At 41.0% G+C, this 22,530-nt stretch overlaps 1 protein-coding gene across 1 annotated transcript in view; it reads left to right on the top strand.

Annotated features, from left to right (window-relative positions):
- Positions 1-1,112: 1,112 nt before the first annotated feature.
- LOC104524901 (protein spinster homolog 2) overlaps positions 1,113-22,530 on the top strand; it is a gene marked incomplete at both ends in the record, with an annotated part of 32,397 nt that continues 10,979 nt past the window's right edge. The window contains 6 exons of the mRNA XM_010167916.1: positions 1,113-1,258; positions 10,979-11,200; positions 13,465-13,531; positions 15,775-15,917; positions 17,082-17,234; positions 18,853-19,042. Coding sequence (XP_010166218.1) covers positions 1,113-1,258; positions 10,979-11,200; positions 13,465-13,531; positions 15,775-15,917; positions 17,082-17,234; positions 18,853-19,042 — 921 coding nt within the window. The remainder of the gene's footprint in view (positions 1,259-10,978; positions 11,201-13,464; positions 13,532-15,774; positions 15,918-17,081; positions 17,235-18,852; positions 19,043-22,530) is intronic.

Here is a 22,530-nt window from a genome sequence, read left to right as displayed (position 1 = left end):
TCAAAGCCATGTAATAGATTTTGAGCTGGAAATCTCTGGGAATGGTGCAAATCATCATGTCTGATCAGCAGACATGTCTCATGGGAAGATAGTGACAAAACATGCAAATACTTTAAATATAGTTAAATAGGATTGTCGTTTTGTCAAATAGACTGGGTGTAGAGAATGAAATGCCGCTACAGCATGACAAAACCTCACCAGTGAATAATGCTTCAACTAGCAATATAACAACTGTTCAAAGAAGATCAAGAATAAGAAGAAGCGGTAGGAGGAATTGGTAGATGCATCAGTTTCTCTCTGGAAATCTGATGCTAAAAATGAAACCTCTCTCAAAGGCCAAACATATTGCAAGGTCAGCCTTTTTCACAGTGCTCGGGTGCTTCTGGATCTCAGTTGAGTCAGCAAGCCAGAAAAGTGTGAAAACAGAAAGCAGGAAGAAAAGAATTCTCTTCAGAATTTGGAATGATTCAGGTGGTTTTTCTCCAAAGTTGCCTAAAATGCCTGACCTGCTGGTGTACTTAAGAGTTTTAGCATGTACAGAGCAAAACATGCCAAGAATCAGTGAAACCAACAGTATATAGGTAAAGATGCTGGGACTGTAGGTTTGTGGTAACTGAGTTTAAACCTTGAGGTTTAAACACCCATTAAAGTGTGTCCTTCATGGACTCTCAAAACTTTTTCTACCCTTGAAAATGCAAAGAGTTAGGGCAACACATTCACAGCTGGGTGTCTCAGTTGGCTGATGCTTTTTTCAAAGGATGCTGAGGAATCCTGGTTTCTGCAGTTGTCTCATGGAGTTGTGCTCTCCAAGAACCAGACCTGTCTCTTGGATTTGACTAAATTTTGGTTTAAGAATTGATCCAAACCACAGAGTGTTTGATCCAAGACAGGCCATCTAGTTTACGTGTGTAGATCTCACACGTTTCTCAGTTTCTTCATCTCACTGAAGGTAGAGATGTCATTAGTGTTATGTATCAGCTCTTGTAATTATTTGTTCTGAAAAAGCTGGTATCTGTTTATAGCTGGGTTGCTTGGATTCAGTCTTTCCTTGTGACTCATTTGTGTCACAACAGCCTATTACTACCTATGAATATTAGTTTTGTGTATGCCAGGTCATATTCCAGCTGTTAGTATTTCAAAACTTCTTTGTCAAGAACCTTGCATTGTTTCCAGAGTTGCAAAAATACGTTGTAGTTCTCCCAGTCTTTATTTTTCTGATTATGTTCTGGTTGTCTCTGCACGTCTCCGGAAGGGAATGGTGACACTGCCTAACGCCAGAGATATTTGTTGGAAGTGCTGATAAGTGTGTCCCACCTGATAGATCTGGAACAAAAAAGCAACAGTTTGTTTCCGACCCAGAACTATTAAGGTTCTCAGGGGAACAGTTTGGAAAGATGCATTCTGGCTGAGCTGCGTGTAATGGGTTTGTAACACAGATAAATGACCATTATTTCAGCCATGTGAAATGCTATGGGCTCCTCTGTGTGTGTCTTGCACCAGAGCCACGAGGATGAAAAGAAGGGCTTTAACTCAGTGTTCTAGCAGGCACTGGTAGCACGGGGCTCTTTATGATCCCTATGATTTATTGGAAAACATCAACTTTTTTCTTTAAAGTCTATTTTATAAGTAGGTATGCATGTAGCACTCTGCCGGATGGTGTTCTGGTGAATAAGCACGCTAATCTCTTACATTCCTTCCAATTACATTCCAGTCCCCTGTCATTAATGCACTATTAATGACCAAGAGACTAAATTGAGAAGAAAATAAATCCCACCATTTGAGTGTCATGTAATATTTTTACCACAGGCAGGTCAATCAGATGAAAAGCCCTTCAATTAGTAAGAAGTTGAAATGCTGCTTTGTCTTAACTGAGGTTATTGTCAGGACCTGGTGGTGCTGCTTCATCACCCAGTGTCCTGTAATTACATTACCTAATTGGATGGAGAATGGGAATTGGGCTTACTTTTTTTTTTTGGTGCTACCCAAAAATGCCTGGAAAGTAATAGAAAAGTCTGTCAGGACTGCCACAGGTTTGAAGGGAGAGCAGTGGTGGGAACTTGGATTTCAGATGCTGCAATTTGAATATTGAAAGAGAATTTCATATTCAAAATTTGCAATTAGCTAAGAAAATCTTGGCCCTGATTTTTGTACCTGCGAAGCCCACAGAAGCTCCTTGCTGACTCTGGGAAGCGCTGTGGGAGTCTTGCTACTTCCAGGGTGGCTTTGTTTTTGTTTTTTCTCCAGAGTGCTTAATTAGGAGCTTCACTTCGAGCTTGTCTGTAGGTATCCAGTTATTAAACACTTTTGTTGCTGATTGAAGGGTGTGATGAGTGAAAAAGAAATATCTTACAGTCTTTATAGGTTATTTTTATGTACTAAATAATAACATAAATCTCATAAAATAAGGGTGCTTTAATCAGCCAGAATCTTAAGTACATTTCCAAATAAAACTTTCTACATTCAATTAAGTGCGCCTGAACAGGCCATTTGGGAGAATTAAAGCCATTAACAAGTGATAGAGACAATCAAAGGAAAGGTGAGTGGACTTTGCTTCATCTCCCTTGCTCATTTCTATATTTAAATATTCATTTTGTTCTCTTTCTACTTGCTGTAGTCTCTCTTCTCCTTCTTATGGGGCTCTGAATACAGGCTGAATTTTCCCAAAAGGGAATTGTTCAAAGGTGAGGTGCTTGGAGCTGAGAATTGGTAGGACACTTAATGCATACAAAATGATCCAAAGTTTTGAAGTGTTTGACATAGTGTAGATGGATACTGTAGAAGAATCAGACCTGTTTTAGAAGCTGTAGTATAAGTCCATCCTAACTGCAAAGTGTTTCTATATTTACCCTTAAGCAAAGGATTAATCAAGTGTACTAAGGTTTCAGTAACTCAGTAGCTTGCTACTAAAGCTTGGTGTGGTGTAGTGGTCTCATCTGTAACACACATATAACCTCTAGCCGACCTATAATAAGCATGTGTGAATAAAACGAATGTGAATGCGTGAATAAAATGTGTGAATACTTGAAGGAAGACCCAGGGCATTTTCACTTCAATGTTAGTGACCTTTCAGAGTTCAGGGGAAGACCTTTGGGTAAGAGAAGCATCCTTTGTTGAACACAAATACTTAAACTTGTATACTTCCCATGGCCAAGCAGGCTTAAGGGGAAAAGGGGGGGCGGAAAATGTTTAGGGTGAATGCAACAGAGACACAGTAGATGAGATGGTGTCTGCCCTGTGGATTTAACTGGAACTTTGAATAGCTGAGCTTTGCTAAGCAGCATCCTCACTCTAGAACTGTGCTTCTATCCCTAGAGAGCCTGTGGTGCTGCTTTGGTGCACATCAATACCTGATAGAAAGCAGTGAAGGTGGAGGCAGACTCTTCTTAATGGTACCCAGTGAAAAGATGAGGCAATGGGCACAAACTAAAATACAGGAAATTCCATTTAAACATAAGAAGGAACATTTTTCCTGTAAGGATGGTCAAACACTGGAATAGGTGTGCAGTGAGGTTGTGGCTTCTCCATCCTTGGTCATATTCAAAACTCAACTGGATATGGTCCTGAACAACCTGTTGTAGGTGATCCTACTTTGAGCAGGGGGCATGGACTAGAGATCCCTTCCAGTCTCAACTATTCCCTGATTCTGTGACATGCATGCAAAGGAGAAAAGAGCAATTTGAAAATGGTGGTGAAAGATGGACTTAGCATCAAGAATTTGAAGGGAGGAAACTGTAGAAATGCAGAACTTAAATAGAATCCAGTGGTGATAGGAGTTACGGGAAATGTTGTGTGACTTAAAAGGCAGTTGTGGTTGTAAAGAGATGGGAAGTGAAAAGTGGTTATGGTAAGTGATGACACACACAATGAGGGAAGAAAAGAGGAGTCTAAACCCGATCACTTCTCTGCAGTGGGCCAAGTGGCAAAAGAACCAACATCCACAGTCAATCTCCCCCAGGCTACTCTGCCAGCATGACTCACGTCTGATAAGGGAAGAACATCTTGTTGAAGGTGAGAAGGGTAGTTTATAGTTAAATTTATCAGACAGGTAACTGTAGCATGAAATTCTAAGTGCACTTGTATCTCTACAGAAAACAGATAAAATACTGATAGCTGACAGCATTGCATCAGAGCTGATAACTCATCTCATCAACCTGTCCCCAACCAGGCTCCACACAAGCATGTATCCTGGCTAGTCGCTATCTGTGCCGCTCAGAGATTAAATGTAATCAACTCCTTTGGTTATAGGAAATCCTGAAAACAATGCTTACTCAACCTATTAATGCGGGAGAAAAGTACCTACCAACAAAATATCACAGTGAACAGTTCTGCCCCTGTGTTATTTTATATTTTGATCTCTCTGCTGGCAGTCCCTATGAGGATTAGTTAAGATTACTTGTAGATAAACATAGATATTCATCTTCCTTTGTTCCTGCACAAAGATCTCCCAGACAGTAAGACACCAAATGGCCAAAATTTGGCATGAATATTCAGTTACTTAAAAATCTGGGCTGGACTTGACAAGAAAACCTGTTCTTCAGCATTGGCATGGAACAGTTCACGAGTACTAAGTATATAAACCCTCTTTAGCTCTTCACAATATTTCTTTTCCTTTTACTAGAGGAGAGGTAGAACCATTCATGTTTGAGAAGGTAGGGCATGTGACTTGGTGGTCCATACCTCGATTTGACACAGCATTCTTATCAAGTGTGTGGACCCAGGACTGGTATCCACCAACAGAACCCAGGTGCTTTGGTTATATGTATTCAAAATTTGTAAAGCTTTAGGGGTGCAAAGAGGTGAAAGATGTATTTAGGTTTTTCTGTTCTGCTGTAGCCTTTGTCATCCTTCCAGACACAGAGTGGAATTTAAAATATTAACATAATTGTTTAATGTCATCTTGTCCTTCATGATATGTCAGTGTCCCTGTTTGACTTGGAAGCTTTCAGATTCTTAAAGGTGACCCAGTCATTACTGGGAGAGCTAAGAGAAATGAAGTATTTAGTGCTTAAGCAAATATGTCACCTGCATTTGTAATAGCATTCCATTGCTCAGCTCTTCTGGTGGCTCTCAGCTCATGACTGGAATTGGAACAGTGAGTGTACAGGAGCCAATGCTCTTAGTCACCATACCGATACTCAGGAGCATGTTCCTGGTTTGGTTTGCATCATGGTTGATGGTACATCTTTGGTACCTGTGGTGAAGGGTGTGGTGTGTCACCTTTAACCACTTAGATCCCTGCAGAGTACTGATACAGTTGATGGAGTGCAGGAGGAAGTGGTGTTTGCCTGGCCAGAAAACACAGGTTGTGCTCAGGAAAGGCAAATGCTTGCACATGAGTGTAGCTGTGCAAAGGGACCACTGTTGTGCAGCCTTTGGATGTACATTTGAGCCCGGTGGGATTGACTTTGATCAGCTGACTCCTGCAGTAGTGCAGATTTATCTATCTTCAGTTGATCTAACTGATCCTTTGTGACTGCTCTGGTACCCTGGATGCTGTCAGTGCAAGACCCAGCCAGCTGTAGAAATACAAGAGTGTAACTGCAGTACAGTTCAACTGAGTTTGCTCTAGAAACTCAGGGAAATTAAATCAATCCCAGTGCTTTCTCCTTAGCTTATTGCCATTCCACACACATATATTTTAGGCTTTGTATGGCAATCCTGGCTGCCTAGGGGCAAGAATGGCTTTATGCACATCTTCTTTCCAAGGATGCAAACTCTGATTCTATATCCTTGTCTGTTGCATAATGTTTATGTAATAAAAGAAGGAAAATATAGCAAACCTCAGCAGTTCAAATATGGAATTTCATGGTGCCGAGCCTCACTCTTTTACAGAAGCTAAATGTAGAATCTGTGGGAGGTTAACTCAATATCCTCATATAGGAAAGGGTGCAAGCACAGTTGCTGTAGAATATAAAAGATCCTTCTTTTAGACAAAGAACATCAGTTCAAAACATGGCTTGCACTGGTGCTGAGCACACACACTAGTAATTTGTACAAATTTAGCTATATCTGTGTGATCTCATCAGTCCACGTGTCCCTAATCTGAAAGAAGCGTGTATTCGGCTTCTTTTCTGAGACCCTCACAAATTACTCCACATTCAAATGCAAATACTTAATAACTGAGGCTTAAGGATCATATGATTCTGTAGACAGTAAATCTGGTGGTTTGGAGTTGTACACATATTTGGCAGATAATAGGTTTATCACTGACAGCTAATCTTTTAAATAACTGTGGCTTAATTCCTTTTGTTAACTAATTAAAAAGAGAGAAAGAAGTTAAAGCTGTAATTAGACCTATTAAAACATGTATTACTCACTCAATGGTCTATACAACTAGGATAAATGTATAATTAGGAGGTTTGTCCAAACATGATTAAAGCTAGTCACGTGTCCTAGGCCATCAAACATTTATGTGTGCATGAGATCAAGAGTAAAATCAGTATGAAAATGTGAATATAAACCATTCTCATACTTTGCAAAGAAAACACATGAACTATCTGTTGGCATTTTATAAATATTTAACTCAAATCTTGATAGCTTTTTTCAGATGAAAATTCTGAAAGGATTGTGTCAGGCCTGGAGCTTCTGGTGGGATAGTGTCATTGTCAACAGTAATCAGACCAGGTCCACCTGTCCCCGTGATCTATTGCTGTTGTTGCCTGTGGTTTGCTGATAGTTTAAGAAATTTAGAAATTAGTAGGTGTTGAATTCCCATTCGTGATCGGTGCATCCCATGAGGCATAAGGATTTGTGTCCTTTCCAAAACTCATTCCTGTGTTAGGGCATTACGTTTCTTTTTTGTTTGGGTTGTTAGTCTTAAAATCAGAAAGTCATAAATTCTTCAGCTTTAGAGCTAGAGTGTGTTTTCCCTTCCATATAGTTAGGAGAGGGGAAGAAGGGAGCAGCTCCATTGGCCTTTTATGCCTCACACAGGTGTGTACAGGTGCTTTCTCTGCGCGCTGGTTACTGGTGACGGCATCTCTCAAAGGGAAATCCCCAGAAAGGCTGTGGTGGGTCTGTGTCTCTGTCAGCCACCGTTCTTCCCCTATGTTGATGATTCATTGTATACTGGAACCTTCCCTGGTGTGTCTCGTCAGTCCCTTTGTGGCACATACAAGTTGGAGAAAGAGACTCAGAGCACCTGTGCATCCTTGGTTGCCCCCAGAGCTCATAGCAGTCGTGTTGTATGGTTCAGGTGTTCCTACACTGACCCCTCTCCAGCTGTCCACATCCCAGCTGTTCCCTAGGAGCTTTGCTGCAGCGTGGCTGTCACTGTGGTGGCCTCTGTGGCATTTTAGGCTGAAGAACAGGCAAGGAGGGGGATTTCTGCCATGAACTCATTCAAAGCAAACCGTTGCACCTCCACAAAGCAACCAGAGGTGCTGGCAGCTCTCGTGGAGGTACAGACATCTCTGACATGACTGCTAAGCACAATTAAAGATGGAAATCAGTTGTGTGCTGTAATAGCTCTTTGGTTCAAAAAACCTTTAGTTGCAAGCACTGACCCAGAGAAAGAGACACTGAAGTATTGAGGTTGTTGGGCTAAACCTATGGAAAAGGAATAAGCTCAGGTGCTGAAAGCTGACTGAGATGTTTTCAGTTTTTCTGCCAGAGTGAGAACTGTTTGCACGGGTTACAGAAGAGCTCCAAAGTAATGTAGAAAGGAAAAAGCTGCTTTAATACATATAGATTTCTGCTTGGGGAACAGTGAAGTTCAGTTAAAAGTCTTAGCTGCCTATACTGCTTTTAAGCACAGATAATTTAGAGAACTTGGCTGGTGTCAGCCCTTTTTGTCTCACTAAGCCGGTGAGAATCCTGGAGTAGGAGAAAGAGGAAGAAGCACTTGGGGGGAAAATCTAGCACAGAGGAAATAGAAGTGTCCTGCTACAACTGTGGAGGAGAATGGTGCTTCCCCTCCGTGGGTAATATCTTTCTCATTTTTTATGTTGGTTTTCATGTTTGCATATACTCAGAGAGAGAGATGTCCATATGGGTGTGTGAGTATTTAAATATCCGTGCACATAAAATAGCAGATGTCTGTACTGCACACACAGTGGTTTGGGGAGCAGTTTCAAAGTGGTCCATGGTATGCCTGTGGTCTAAGTGAGTAGAAGTATAAGAATTTTGGAGTTGTTTTGTTGTTTGTATTTTTTCTTCTTATATGAAAAATGAAAAGATTAGGCCTCTCTCTGAAAGGATGACTTTTTGTCTTGGGTAGCTTCAGAGATGATAAGAACTTAAGTTTTGATTGAGCAGAGATGTAACAAATCACTGCATAATTTTGTTGTATAGGTTTCAGTAGGTTGCATGCTAGCCAAAGATCTAGAAGAGATCTTTCAGCAGTATAAGAAGAGGCATTAGCTCTTTAAATCCTAGATCTAGAGCTCTAAAACCATGGAAAATATAGAACTGATTATAAAAAATTCCCTAATATTGTTTCAGACTTTTGTAGGTTTTGCCTAGTTGCTACACCTAAATAGCTGCATTGTCTGGTGTCTTGAATATATCATCTCAGACGGGCAATACCGTTCATGTCTGTATGTAGATTATGCTCTTATAAGACTGCTTTTATTGCCAAATGAAATCAGAATCTCATGACTTAAATTTGGATACCGCCGCTTCAGAGACCATAGTTTAAATATTAAACAGATATTTGGAGTGCGTAAGCATGGGATAAGCCCAGGAGAAGGATTCAAGGAGGAACTGGAGGAGAAGAATGAACATGTTACTTGTTGCAGATGATTTCATCGTATTGGGATTCTGATTCAATGATGTTGCTGGAACCGAGTCACTCTTCACCACAATAGGAAATCTTTCTACAGTTTTCCTGCTTTATGCAAGGATTGTAAGAGGAATCTTCTAACAGCATTTATTTGGAGGAAATTCCTGTCCAGTGTATTCACTGGGAGTGATACTGGCTGGTGAGCTCAAATTTGGTGTCGTTTTTATGTAGGTATTTCAATTTTGAGGAACATCCAGTGTATTTGCAAACTTGTCATTCTACAGGTGTAACTAGCACTGTCTACATACTCATTCCAGGTCTGGCAGGTGACTATTTTGCATGTCACCCCCTCTATGATCAAGATCTGAACCTCTTAAGAAACCAAAAATCAGCCTCCAGTTCCCTCACTTTCTAATTCTGCATGACTAACTCATTCAGCATGTTATAAATACTGTTGCTCATTCCAAATACGTTGGTTACCTGTGCACCAATCACTGTCAGCATATTTCTGCAGTGGAGTGCTTTAGCATTGGGTAATTGGCATAAATGAAATGGCTTGAGTTACAGTATTACCCTTTCTGCATACGCCCACGTTTGCCTGTTACGTATGTGCAGGTTATGGGAGATATATGAATGATAGCAGCACTGCAAATGCCCTGCCAGCAAAGAAAGAACTTGTATACACCCAGAAAATGGGTATTGATGCAGAATTTATGTCAAGCAGAAGAGAAGAACGCACAAAAATATTTGTTTTGTGTGACTCTAGGAATCCTCAAGAAATTCTTTTCAACCAGGGGATTACAGTGAGGAAAAGGTGTCAGTGGTAGATTTTTGTCTGCTGATGGATGTATTTGTGACTGAGGCACGTGGCTCGATGTCTGCATGGCATTTTCCACACTTGAGAATAAGAACCCTGTATTCCAGTTTAGCTTTGTTGTAGGGCACAGTCAGTCACTTCCCTGTAACTCAACTTTTCCCCCCATCTGTAGAAGGAGAATCAGTAATTGCACATTGTTCTCAAAGCATTTTCATGTTTAAGGACATATCATCATCCCTGCTGTTCTTCTCACAAATGAGCTGTAGAATTATAACAGTAAATTGAGAATTCGTAGAGGTTACATTTGTAGAAATAGATTTCCCTGTGCTTACAGTTTTCTGCAATTGACTTTAATTTCTGCACCTGCAATTACTTCTGGGTGTAGCTCAAGCTGCTTAGATGCCTGAGAACTTGGACTGTGCTCATGTATCAGGTATTTGGGCATCAAAGTATTGTGCCTTATGCCTTCACACAGCAGCACCTACGACACCACAAGTGCAGTGACAGAGGTCAGCTTGCAAATCAGGTCTTTGCAGTTTAAGAAAGTGTTGGCTGAAACAGGGAAATGAGCCATGAAGAAAATTGTATTAGATGAACAATTTCTTTTTGTCCATTTGAGGCTGTGTTGTGCTGAAGGTGAAGTCCCTCTCCTCGTTCTCTTGGATTGCTCTTTACTCAGAAGGGCACGTAATTCTCTGGGCAGCTGAACGCCGTTCCGTGTGTGGCTCTGAATCGTTCACCTGGTGATGCTACTTACCGAGCACACTGGAGTTCCTGGGCTTCACAGCAAAGCTCAAGTCTTATCTCTCTGTAACTGTGTGCATCTCAGCTCAGACCACAACCTGATGTTTTTCAGAAGTGATCAGTGCTGGCTTACTCAGCCTTCCTGCTGCGAGGGGGAGTTTTATGCTTTTTTCCAAGGCAAGTGGAGTGAGATAGGTGCTTTGAAAACTTCCTTTATTCAGTAACTTCTAATCAAGGAAAAAAAAGCAAGAGTTTGAGGGACTACAGGTTAAATTCTTTCACAGCTTTGAAGAGCCTTTAGGATGTCACCAGTCTTAACTTGTCCCTTGGGATGCTGGGGAGGTTGGGATTGTGCTTGGCTGGCGTTGCTTTTCTGGATCCCAGAGCAGGATTCGTTACACTCACCCACCTCCCCAGACCTTCCTCTGTCAGTGCAGGTTGCTGGCACTTGAGCTTAACAAGAGTGAGCTGCATCTTAAGAGTAAACTGAGGCTCTTCTGCCTGCCTTAGAATATGTGTTTCTGGGTAAACATGTATTACTGCTACTTTTCTTTCATCCCTATAAATCTTCATCAAAAATATAGTTCCTTTCCTCCCCAGCAAGTGACAAATTAAGAGTCTGAGGTTTAAAAAATCAATGCATACGAGGGGCTCACTTTCCAGTCACCTGGCCTTAGATTTCCCTATTTGCGCAGCTTTGTCCATCCTGATGGACATCAAAAAGACAAGGGGAGACTTGCTAACGTGTTTGATTTCTTTTCTCAGTATTTCTGGCTTCTTGTCCTCTCACGAGGTTTGGTTGGCATCGGTGAAGCAAGTTATTCCACTATTGCACCAACCATCATAGGAGACCTTTTCACCAAAAACACAAGGACCCTCATGCTGTCTGTTTTCTACTTTGCAATTCCTCTTGGCAGGTAAGTGACACAAAGCTGCTTTCATCTGGCTTTTCTGTTAAAATAAGTTCACATAGATCTTAAGTTGCTAACGATGATAGTTCTGTCTTTGATTGGAATGGTTTAGACAGGAAAATAATGTGAGCAATGACTAATTAGTTGCAGGAATTGGATTTTTTTTTCTAGCCCTGTTACTGATTCGTGTGTGACTTTTGGGAATTAGTGGGAAGGATTTTTTTTTTTTTTTTTCCAGCAATAGGGTGGAAATGAAATAAAAATATTTTAGCTGACTTTTTTTTAGCATTATCAAATTAAACAATCATTTTGAATAATGTTATATTGATTCTCTGAATCGTTGCTTTGATTCATGCGACGTCTAGGCCTTCATTAGGCGATGTTTTCCAGGTTACTGTGAAATCAAGATCTCTTAAGACACTAGGCTGAGTTTTCAAAAGTGAGTGAATGGGTACCTGCTTCTATGTGACAGTTTAAATATCAGAGATTTCAGAAGAAGTATGTTATATGACATACAAAGGTTGAAATTTTGACTTTTTACAATGTTTTTACTTTAAGCTCAAATTCTACCCAACCTTGAATTTGGCCAATCTGACTAAATTTGGAAAATACAGCTAAGCCAATCTTAGATGACTTGGTAGTTGCAACAGCAGTGCCCAGTGCTATTGCCACAGAAACAGCAATTAGGAGAAATTGTGAAGCCTAGTATAGACAAACAAGGCTGAAGAGAGAAACTGTAAAGATCATTCATAATCAGTCTGAACACAGAGCAGTGGAGGACGGTCAAGCCCATAGACACTTGGTAAAAGTACCAAACAGACTGAGATTTGGAGTAGTTATTTCCTCTGTCACCTTCAGTTGAGTTCCCTTATCAGCCCAGTGCAGTATTTGATTGTTGGGAAACAAGGGAATCTCAGATATTTTCTGTTGTTGTTTTTTGGGGGTGTTTTTTTAAATAATGGCTGACCCTCTATTGTGAGGTTGTAGGCAGGGTGGGTTCACATAGTTTAAATACCAATTCCCAGAGCTGGACAACATCCTGTGCAAAAGTGGCATCATGGGTTCATTTCCAGCAGGGAAAACATGGGCAGCAGTTTAATCCCCTCCCAGCTCAGGGAAAAACTTATGGTTTAGGGTGGTGCATTTTACAAGTTAGAGCTCGCATCCCTGAGATAAAACTCACAAACATCCATTTGTTCTTGAGGAAAAAGAGATAACCAAGTCTTTAACTGGTGAAAATAATATTTTCCCAAGAGGACCAAGGATGCCAAGTATTTATAGAGAGGATTCAGTGAGCAATGTCTAGCAAGAAATGACAAACATTCATCCTGGTGAGCCTGATTCTGGGACTTAATTCTCTCAATATCCAGCAGAGGTTTGGATCCATGATTTGATTTTGGGGCTTGTCTGTGTAAAAGAAGCCCATTTTGGGGGTAATTATAGATGTCAACCTCCAAAGCTTAGCAGACTGTTCAATAAAGGCATGTGGTGGCTGACAGTTGCCCCACAGCAGTCCTGGCAACTTTTAGCCAAGGCACTCTCAGCAACAAATGCAGAGGTTTGGAGAAAAAAAAAAACAACAAAAAAACCCAAAACAAAAACCATAAAGAAATTCACATCCATTCAGTTCACTCTGAGAGAAGCATGGCTACCTTCACCTTTATCTAGTCCTTTGGGAGCCACCTTTTGTTACCAGAGTGTAATTCTTGGCATATAGCTGAAGGTCCTGCTGCACCTTTATCTTCAGAGAGGATTTACAAGCTTCAGGTCTGATGTTCTCCCATCAGACTGTCTTGAATATTCTTCTTGGGGTTTTTTTTATAAGCTTATGGAAAATGGTCTCTTCATGAGTAATTAGAACCAAGTACTATTAAATGGCAAGAAAAAATTTGGTGATAGAATATGATGTATCCTTGAAGGACACTTCTTAACTGAGAGCTTGAACATAAAATTGTTAAGTATTCATATTACTGCACAGAAAAGCCTGATGTAGAAATCGAATTGGGAAATAAATTCTTTTTGAGACTTTGTTTCCGTCCACTGTAGCTTGAAAGGTCAGCTATAAAATTGAGATCAGAACTTCTGTTTGATTTGAGAATTTTTAGATCAACAGTGCTGGGAAGGGTTTCATATTAGCCACCATCAGCTTTGTCCCCCGTGTTTCTTCCTGCAGGAGCCTTGGCCACAAAATGGATTGTGACTTTTTAAATCTCTGTTTAAGAACAGCTATGGTTGTGGTACTCTGACCCTCATCTTTGTATTTCTTGCAGTGGTTTGGGATACATCACTGGGTCAAGTGTGAAGCAGGTTGCTGGAGACTGGCACTGGGCATTGCGGGTAAGCCACTCTTAATGACATCTTCATGACAGCTGCATCGGTTGATCAGTGTTAAGAAGAGTTCTAGCACACCATTCCTCAGCCTGTTGTTATATATACAAGGTAAAGGATTGGAAATTGTATTTATGGATATTAAGTGCATAGCAGATGCATTCTTTAGGCAAATGGGAAAGGTACTTGTTTTTTTCCCTGCCTGGGAGCAAGAACTTTCCAATCAGTTTATTATCAGTCAACCCTGATTTCTTCATCGGGATGGGAAGATGAGGCATTGGCCTTAAATCAACTCCACAGACTTTCAATCCCCTGCTGTCAAGAAACTCCGAGAATGGCTTCCTGCTTTGGAAAAAACACTTTGTTCCAGTTTCCGTTTGTTTTTCTGCCCTGAGACAGTCAATTTCCTTCTATTTTAACCTCTTGGGACCTTGATAAATGTGTTGAAAAGATAATACACTCCAATCACATATGCACAAAGAGATCTTGCACACAAAGATGTCTTGAAAGAGCTGAGAGGAAGTGGCCCAGCAGAGCTGTTTTCTGACCTTTGGCAGTCTGGGTGGCATGAGTCCCCGTGAGGTGCATTCTCTGGCTCTGGCACTTCATGAAGACAATGAATCTCATGAAGTTCAGACCAACACAGCTTGTAACAGCAGATGATGAAATACATGGGTTTCCATCTCAAGCAAATGTGCCCTTCTGTGACAGAAGCCGTTCTCTCCCTGGCCAGCAAGGGTAAGCAAAGCCAGGAGAATCACCATGAACATCAGCTAGGAAAGTGGAGAGTAGTTTCCAGCTGTGAACCTGAGATGGAAAGTTTAATAGCCTACAGCTTCACACCAAGAGGATGGCTACCTCATTCAGTAGCAGAAATACTTTAAGACTAAAATTAACTTTTGGGCAGAGGCCAGCACAAGAAATAAACCCCAAAGCCCCTCCTCTTGGTTAGTGGGCTTTAATGAGGTTGATAGGTTGGAGCGCTCTTGTGTTTCTGTCTGTAAAACCCAATTGATCAATTTGTGCAAAGAAATCTTCACCAGCATCTTTCTCTTCCCATGTAGTCTCCATATCCTGAGAAGTCCAGGATATCTGCAAGACTGTACCCCTTATGGGGTCATGTTTTCCACTATAAATGACACATTGATGCTTGACTGTCCAAAATTGTGGGGAATCTGACCAGCTGCACACTTCTATGATGGTTGCTTTGGACAGCATTGCTTGGGTTTTGTAGTCAAACAGCACGTGTTAAAAGCTTCCAGACAGCAGTGTAAAGCAGCCTGTGTCCCTGTGGCAATTATTGTGCTCTTGCAAGATGAGAGGGATTCCCCTAAGTGATGCTTCCCTCTGTGACCTCCTGTGGTCTCCAAATCCACAGGAGATCAGGGATAATCTCTACTTCAGTGGGCTGGAGAAGACACAAGGGCACATTGGCAAGTGGCAGCTTTGTCTCTGGATCTAGCAGTAATGTCAGTGTTTCACTGGAGCATTGCTGAGTATCAATGGATGTTGTCCTGTTGGGGAATTAAGCCTTTAGATAAAAATCAAAGAGACTTTAAATTATATGACCCTAGAAAATCCCAGCATTTCAAATTTTTACTTGTGCTGTGTCTTGTGTTCACCTGTAATAAGGACACTGTATCAGGCTTCATTTATTGCTGGATGAGGGATTTTCCTGATGTTCCAGTTCTGAAATATTTTTGTCTTCCCTTCCCTGGAAGAATTTTGAGTTTTTCATCTCTGAACATGACACACTGCTCCATGTGTAAAGGCCATTCTCAGTTTATTATTGGAAGCCTTTTTTTGGGTTGGTTTTGGGGTGGGTTTTTTTTTTGGAACAGGGATTTCTTTTTAAAATAGCATGTATAGAAGAGATGATAGTTCAGTGAAAATCTGAGTTCCTTACGGGGCTATTTTCCATTTTGACAATGGAATTTCAGTGTCAAAACAAGAATCATGTTTGTAGCTTGCAAAACACTGTGAGAACTTTGTATTTCTGTCTAGTGATTGGGAGAAAGGATTGGAAACTGGGAAAACTAACCCTTGAATATGTTGTTTTCCTATCTTCCAGCCTGAATTTTCAGTCTTTCTTAATCTGCTGGACACTGAGGTAATCTGAGGAACCTGCCTGAAAATGGGAGGCTCTTTGGTTTAGCTGGAAGTGGGATGCATGAAATCTAATCTGCTTCTTACTGCCTAGGCAGAACAAACCCTGTTGACTCCAGTGCTAATTCCATGTTCTTTTCTTACAGGTATCTCCACTCCTGGGAATGATAACAGGGACACTCATCTTGATATTTGTACCTGCTGCTAAAAGAGGAAATGTTGAACAACTTGGAGGACAACTGAAGGCTCGGACCTCATGGCTAAGAGACATGAAAGCACTGATTAGAAAGTAAGAGCACTCTAGTAAAGAGAATGCTTTCCCTCTGAAGCTTAATTGGAACATCCAGTGGCCTGTACTTCTTAGCACATGAGACTGGAAAGTGACAACATGCAGGGAGTTGCAGGAAGCTTCATCTGAGGACACAGGAGAGAGAATCACAGTTACATTTTCATGGGGTATTGACTGCAGTGACAATTATGGGTTCAAACTTTTGCTCTAACCTTTCCAAGATTGAGATCTAAGAGAGATTCTACTTTGTTTGGCTCATACTTCAGACAAATCAAGGCTTTTGAAGTGTAGAAATTGCTCTATTAATTGTTGTGCCACTGTTGTTCAGATGCTTAGATCCTTTTTCTTCCTTGAGAGTGCTACTCTGCTGAAGGAAAAAAGACATTTAAATGCCAGAGCAATTTAAGAGAAAATCCACAAAAGCTTGCACTACATGGCAAATTTAAATCTATATATTTATACTACCACATATAACTGAATGCACGAGCACTGAATGTGCTTGGGTGCTTGTACCTGTGCACGAAAGATCACATGCTCACGAGTGTTTAAGCAGCTGCCCTTGCTTCCAGAAAACTTGCCTGTGAATGTGCAAATACTTGCACTTGCAAATTCAACTTTACAACAGAATTCTGATGGGAAACTTGTGAAGTGTTTCATTTTTAGAATTGCTAGCTGGAATGCCTTCCTGGTATTGTCATCCAATATCAAAGGACTATGAAAAGGGATGATGGTTAATTTATCAATATTTCTATGTTACTTTTTTATTGTTAGTTTATCCAAGTAGTAATCATATGCTGGCATGGATGGGGAGGGAGAAGTGAAACTGGTAATCCAGGTAAAAAAGTGATATTACAGTGAAAGCCCTGTAATTCACGTCTTACTGACTAAATACTGATTGTCTTCTGCAATGGTCCCACAAAAAATGGTCTCTTTGAAGCACCTCTGAAGAGTTAAGTACATTATTATCAATAGAGCATCACGTATGAAGAAATATTTCATGCTTCTTATTCTCTATTGCTTTGTACCTTGTATTATCTCTGCCCCTTGCTAGTGTGGGGGAATACTGTGTTTTATCACTGAAGCACTGGTGCCTGTCCTGGGGCTCCTGCTCTTTCACTTTTCACACTAAATCTTCTCTTGGTTTTGCCTCTTGTGTCTGCACAGCCGCAGCTATGTGTTCTCATCGTTGGCCACCTCAGCTGTCTCCTTTGCCACAGGGGCACTTGGCATGTGGATCCCTCTTTACCTTCACAGAGCACAGGTTGTACAGAAGACAGCAGAGACCTGCAGCTCACCTCCCTGCAGCACCAAAGATAGGTGAGATCCATACTCTGCTGCTTTAAAGAGTGGGGAAAGGGAGTGGGGGCTTATTTACCAGAGGAAACAGGCAAGTCCCACGGAGTCAAGTTACTAGAATGTCTGCAATTTCCTCTAGGTCTTTGCAACAATGATAGGAAATGCTGGGATTGTAAACTACGTTTTATTTCTCCTCTTTTCTTCATCGCATGAAGTCAAACCAATGGAGAAGCAATGACCTCAGCTCTGTCTTAGTTCCCAGGCTGTAGTGCAGAAGTAGAAGAGAGACTGTTGTCTTTGCCTTAGAGGATGTTTAGAGAGCTGAGAATTTGGTTTCTGAAGACTCACATTTTTGTGTGATAGCAGCAGAATATTCTGGCAGGTTGGGTAGCCACGGTGGTGGCTATAATTCAGAGCTTGGACTGGTTCTTCTACAAGATGCAGGGATTGACCCTGAAGATTTTTGTTTCTGTATGAGAGAGGACTTAACTGTGTTTCATTGCTCTTTATACTACTGTGGATGCTGAGTTTTGCTGAAGAATGGTGCAGAAATGTGGAACACTTTGGTCTGGATTGCTTGATGTTACACAGTGGTTTGATTTTTCAGTCCCAGTTGTATAATATCACTTGCAGCACATAAGCTATGAAAAGTAATTCATTGTTTTGTGCTTTACCATGATGACACAAAACATAAAGTGCTAAAAAAGCATTTCTCCAGGTGAATAAAAGATAGGTAAAACTGCCTTTTGTCGGCTCTTTTGCTTTTTATCTTGTGAGAGAAAAATAACATTAGGAAAACCTTCTTGCTATAGCTGACACAATCCCATCTCAAGTAAACTACTTAGTGGTTTGGAGTACCATCAAGTAGAGCACCCAGCAGGCAGCCTCAGTCTATTCTGCAAAAATGCAGTGAGCAGAAAATACAGCTCCAGTCAGACTGCCCATCTGCTGTTTACAAAGAGAAGTTTTCCACTCCTTGATGACACCTGTATTTTGAGCTGCCCTGGAGCTACTGTAATGTAGTTGCCAAAGATTCTGTAATCCAAGTTGTGCACATATGATATGGAGAATCCCTGACAGCTCCTGGCTCTTTCAATTTAAATAAACATGTTTCAAAAGGGCAACATAACAGCAAAATAATCTAATCAGGCTTCTTTGAAGTGGTCTGAAAGGAGTTAGAAAGTCAAAGTATGTTGAAAGTCACTGGTATTTAGAGTCTTGTTAGATTTCCTTTCTCTTAAGCTTCCTAGTGCCTGCTCTGTCCATTGTTTCCCTTTACGTGATCAATGTGCAGGTTATTACTTAGTTTTGGGTGTAGGTAATTAGCTGTGCAGTGCACTTGATAGGAAGCTCATTTCTACACAAAGAAGCAGGATAAACTCTTTGCATCTCTTTGTGTGTTGATCAATGCCAGTGACAAGGCTGAATTTCATCTGCTGTGTTTTTCTTAATTTCAGGGGAAGAGTGCTAAAATCACAAGTACTCAGCAGGGAGCTCATTTATTTTATTTTCAACTTGCAAAACCAATGTGCAGATTTCCATTACTCAGTTTACTCTAATAATTTGTTCAAAGACTATGCCCATTTTTGTGAAAAACTCAAAAAACCACCCAACTGTATCCTTTTTTTTTTATTAATAGCTTGATCTTTGGAGCAATCACATGCTTCACTGGTTTCCTGGGTGTAATCACAGGGGCTGGAGCAACCAAATGGTGCCGGTTAAAAACCCAGCGAGCTGATCCTCTCGTCTGTGCTGTTGGCATGCTAGGATCAGCCATCTTCATCTGTCTGATCTTCGTTGCTGCCAAGAGCAGCATCGTAGGGGCCTATGTAAGTATAATCCTTTATCTATGCCAGTCTCACTCTCCCTAACAAACTCCTTAGAAGACTGTGTGCATTGTCCCCTGCAGGAAGCCTCAGATATTGGTCTTGCTTTTCCCCTTCTGAATGTCCTTCCTTTTGCCCCTTGGCGTTTTGACACTATCTAGATGTGCCTGGAGGGAAAATGATGTCTCAGCTACTTATCCTCTCACTAGCTGTCATCAGAGTTTAGAGCTGGCTATCTAGTGCGTGCATGGAAACCCACAGTTCCCTGCCTTTAGGCTGTTGTATCTATACCTCTATCCATACCTCTATTGCTCTTGCCTAATGTTTTGGTACCAGAAAATTGGCCACTTCCCTTACAATAAGGTTATTGTAACTGCAGTGGTACTAAATTATAATTACAGTATAATTTGTCTGTGGGCATACTTTTGGCTATCTGTAAGTACCATTATTATCTATAAGTACCATTAATTTCCATAACTAGGTAGCTTGCTGCAGACCAATAGTAATTACCATGTAATTCCAATTTGTTGTTATCTCTATTACCATAGCACCTGAAAGTCCTAGTCATAGCCCAGGAACCCACCATACTTAATGCTGCACAAATGCAGATTAAAACATGGCCCCTCCCAGAGGGTTTGTAATCAAAGTCTATAAAAAGACATCAGATAGATCCAGACCAATAGACTGAAGGGAGAAGGAAAATCTCAAGTGTAATAATCCAGCCTCAGGCTAGGATCTTGCTTTCAGTAGAGAGCAGAAATCCAGTACACTGAACAGGTCCCAGGTTCCCTTTCAGTGTGATAGAGAGAAGCCTGGGACTTGGGAGAAGTTTTTGGAAGCATGAGGTGGTTAGGGTAGTGGGATAATTTCTGAAAGCCCACCCTTAGCTTCCACATTCAGTGCACACTCCACCTGGAGAGGAGAATTCATTTACAATTAATGAACCAAGAAATCTACTGCGGTTTCTTGTTTCTCTATGTTTCTAGCACTAGCTCTAGCCATGGTTATTTTCCGAGTATTTCAATAGCTGCCATCGTTATGGGGAAACACAAGAAAGAGTGAAAGTTTAAAGACATGAAGACAGAACCAAGAATGCCTACTCTGGCTATTTAGAAAGTGTCAGAAGGAGATTAGGTCCTTGGTTTTGTGGCATGGTCTAGAACTAACCTTTGATTCAGTGATCAGCAGAGAAATGATCACCTCAGACAACCGGTAAGAGGGTGTTACTGGTTGGCCAAGCATTAACCCACCTTTCATCATCAGCTGGCTCAGAGTGAGGGGATCTGTCACTTCCCTCCACCTGTCCCTCCCCTCCACCTCTTTGTGCAGCCAACCCTGTGATTTTCTCCTTTCTCAGGCCTGATGACAGACATGTTCATTTGTGGTGTGTAGTCTCTTTATGCAGAAAATCCTCCCTTTCTAAGCTGGAAATACTGTTTTCAAAAATTTTGCAACAAAAGGTGATTATTGGTCCAATTTTCAACTTTTTTTCTTTTTTTCTTTTTTTAAGTAGCCATGTGACTATTCTGCATTGTGTAAATATATCAATATAGATGGTATTATTTAACCAGTCTTAGAAATAATTTATTTTATTATGCATGAGCAGGACATCTCATAAAGAGTCAATGATTTGTAAAGGAAGTTATATCTGCATATGGAGGGGGTATGAGGAATTTGAGCCTATTTGCTGATGCTGTTAGGCTGATGAATACATTTGTTGTAGGTGACACTGCCTCTCCATAGCCCTAAATATGCTCTTTGTGCTGCTGGAAACCTGATGCATAGAAAGCAGCTAAGAGTCTACTTATTGTGCTGACTGGGGAGTAGGAGATCTGAATTCTATCGATTCTATCTATTCAAGTTAAATAACTTGACAGTGGGAAAGTTAATTAACTTTGGTTTGCCTCTGCAAAAACAAGGATTCTGAACTTACAAAGGGTCGAGGTAGCTTGGATCATGAATGTTTGTAAATCACCTGGAGTTAGATCATCTATGGCCAAGCTATCCACTATAAATTAATATAAATAGAATACAATGACACAACACCTCTTGCTGTCGGTTTAGTGTTACAGGGTCTAACCCCACTGAGAGAATAGGTCTATGTTGGAGCTACCTACCAATGTCTCAGAACACAAGGTGTATTATCATGGTGGTCCTATGTATTGGTTGAATTGACTTTTCAAGGCAAGTTTCAAATATGAGCCCTTGTTTTTCCATGCCATCCAATGCTATTGCAGTCTTACGGACTTCCAGAGTGTTTAATTCCCTTGTATTTACCTAGGAGACCTGTCTTGTAAGGTTGCATGGTGTAGCACTTTCTCATTACTGTCTCTCTGGTCCAAAATCAAGGAGAGACTGTTCTCTTACTCTGGAGTTGCACCACCTAGATATGGTGGACAGCATGATGGACTAGGTTAACTTCCTTTTCTGAAAATCCATGATAATAGCTTGTTCTGGAAAGAAAACAGTCAAATCTATGGGTGAATTTTCTTATCTCTGATAGCTTCCTTGACAGCTGTGTCCTGGCTCTCATCCTGAAACGGCATCCTTGAGTTCTGTATGACTCTGAAAGGCAAGAGCAATGTTCCGGTCTGTTCCCCAACATGCTATTCCCAGACCTCCTGTACTGTGACTGACCTTAGACTTCTGTCATTGGTCACACTGTGCTAATATTGAAGGGTTACTGGTTTTGGACCCCTTATTGGCTCAGAGCATCACTTCCAAGCATTTAGGTGGGTTCCCATGAGCTGGTGTTCTCTCACACTGCACCATCTCCCTCCCTCTTCTAGTGAACAGTTGAGTTAACTGGCATCAGCATAAAGGAAATGTTCAGCACTCCACCAAGAATCAGGAGAGCCCTTGCTTTTTAATTTCTTGGCTTTTGGGGATTTGTTTTGGTTTGTTTTTTTTTAAAAAAAGACCTGCATATCCATTACCATGATCACCTTGTCCCTTACAGGCTGTTGACTGTCTGCTCTCTTCCTCCCCTGAACACACATACTTTTCCCCCCTGCTCAGTCCTGTCTTGCAGGTGGTTTTGGTCCCTGAGGGCAGCTGCTGTTCCAGTTCTGTAGCAGCCACTCCTACCTGGAGCAGGTAGACTTCTTTTTTCCATCCAATGTTTTCAGACCAATCCAGTAAACTATTGGCAGTGTTAGAAGTGGTTGGAAAGGTGGAATAAAGCAGCATTCTATATCACTTCACTGCCCAGACACTTGTATTTCGGTCTTTTACTGCCTCGCTCAGCTGTATAGTCCAATCAGTTCTTATTCTGTGTTCCTTGCAGCGTGTAGATTTATGTGTTGTAGTCAGGCTCCTTAAAACAGCAATTTGCATATCTTTAGGTCCCACTCTTCCTGAAATATGTACTCTTTGAAATGCTGGTTTTCAAACCTGTCTCTTGAAACCCATTAGCTGTGTGGCATCATTGTATCGCACTACTCAGACATTGCAACAGCAGATTTTAAACTAGTTTAAATTTCCAAATGACT

The sequence above is a fragment of the Antrostomus carolinensis genome, unplaced genomic scaffold, assembly GCF_000700745.2.
Source record: "Antrostomus carolinensis isolate BGI_N321 unplaced genomic scaffold, ASM70074v2 scaffold54575, whole genome shotgun sequence".
NCBI lineage: Eukaryota > Metazoa > Chordata > Aves > Caprimulgiformes > Caprimulgidae > Antrostomus > Antrostomus carolinensis.
The sequence above is the reverse complement of the archived record's forward strand: the minus strand, read 5'-3'. Positions and strand labels throughout refer to the sequence as shown.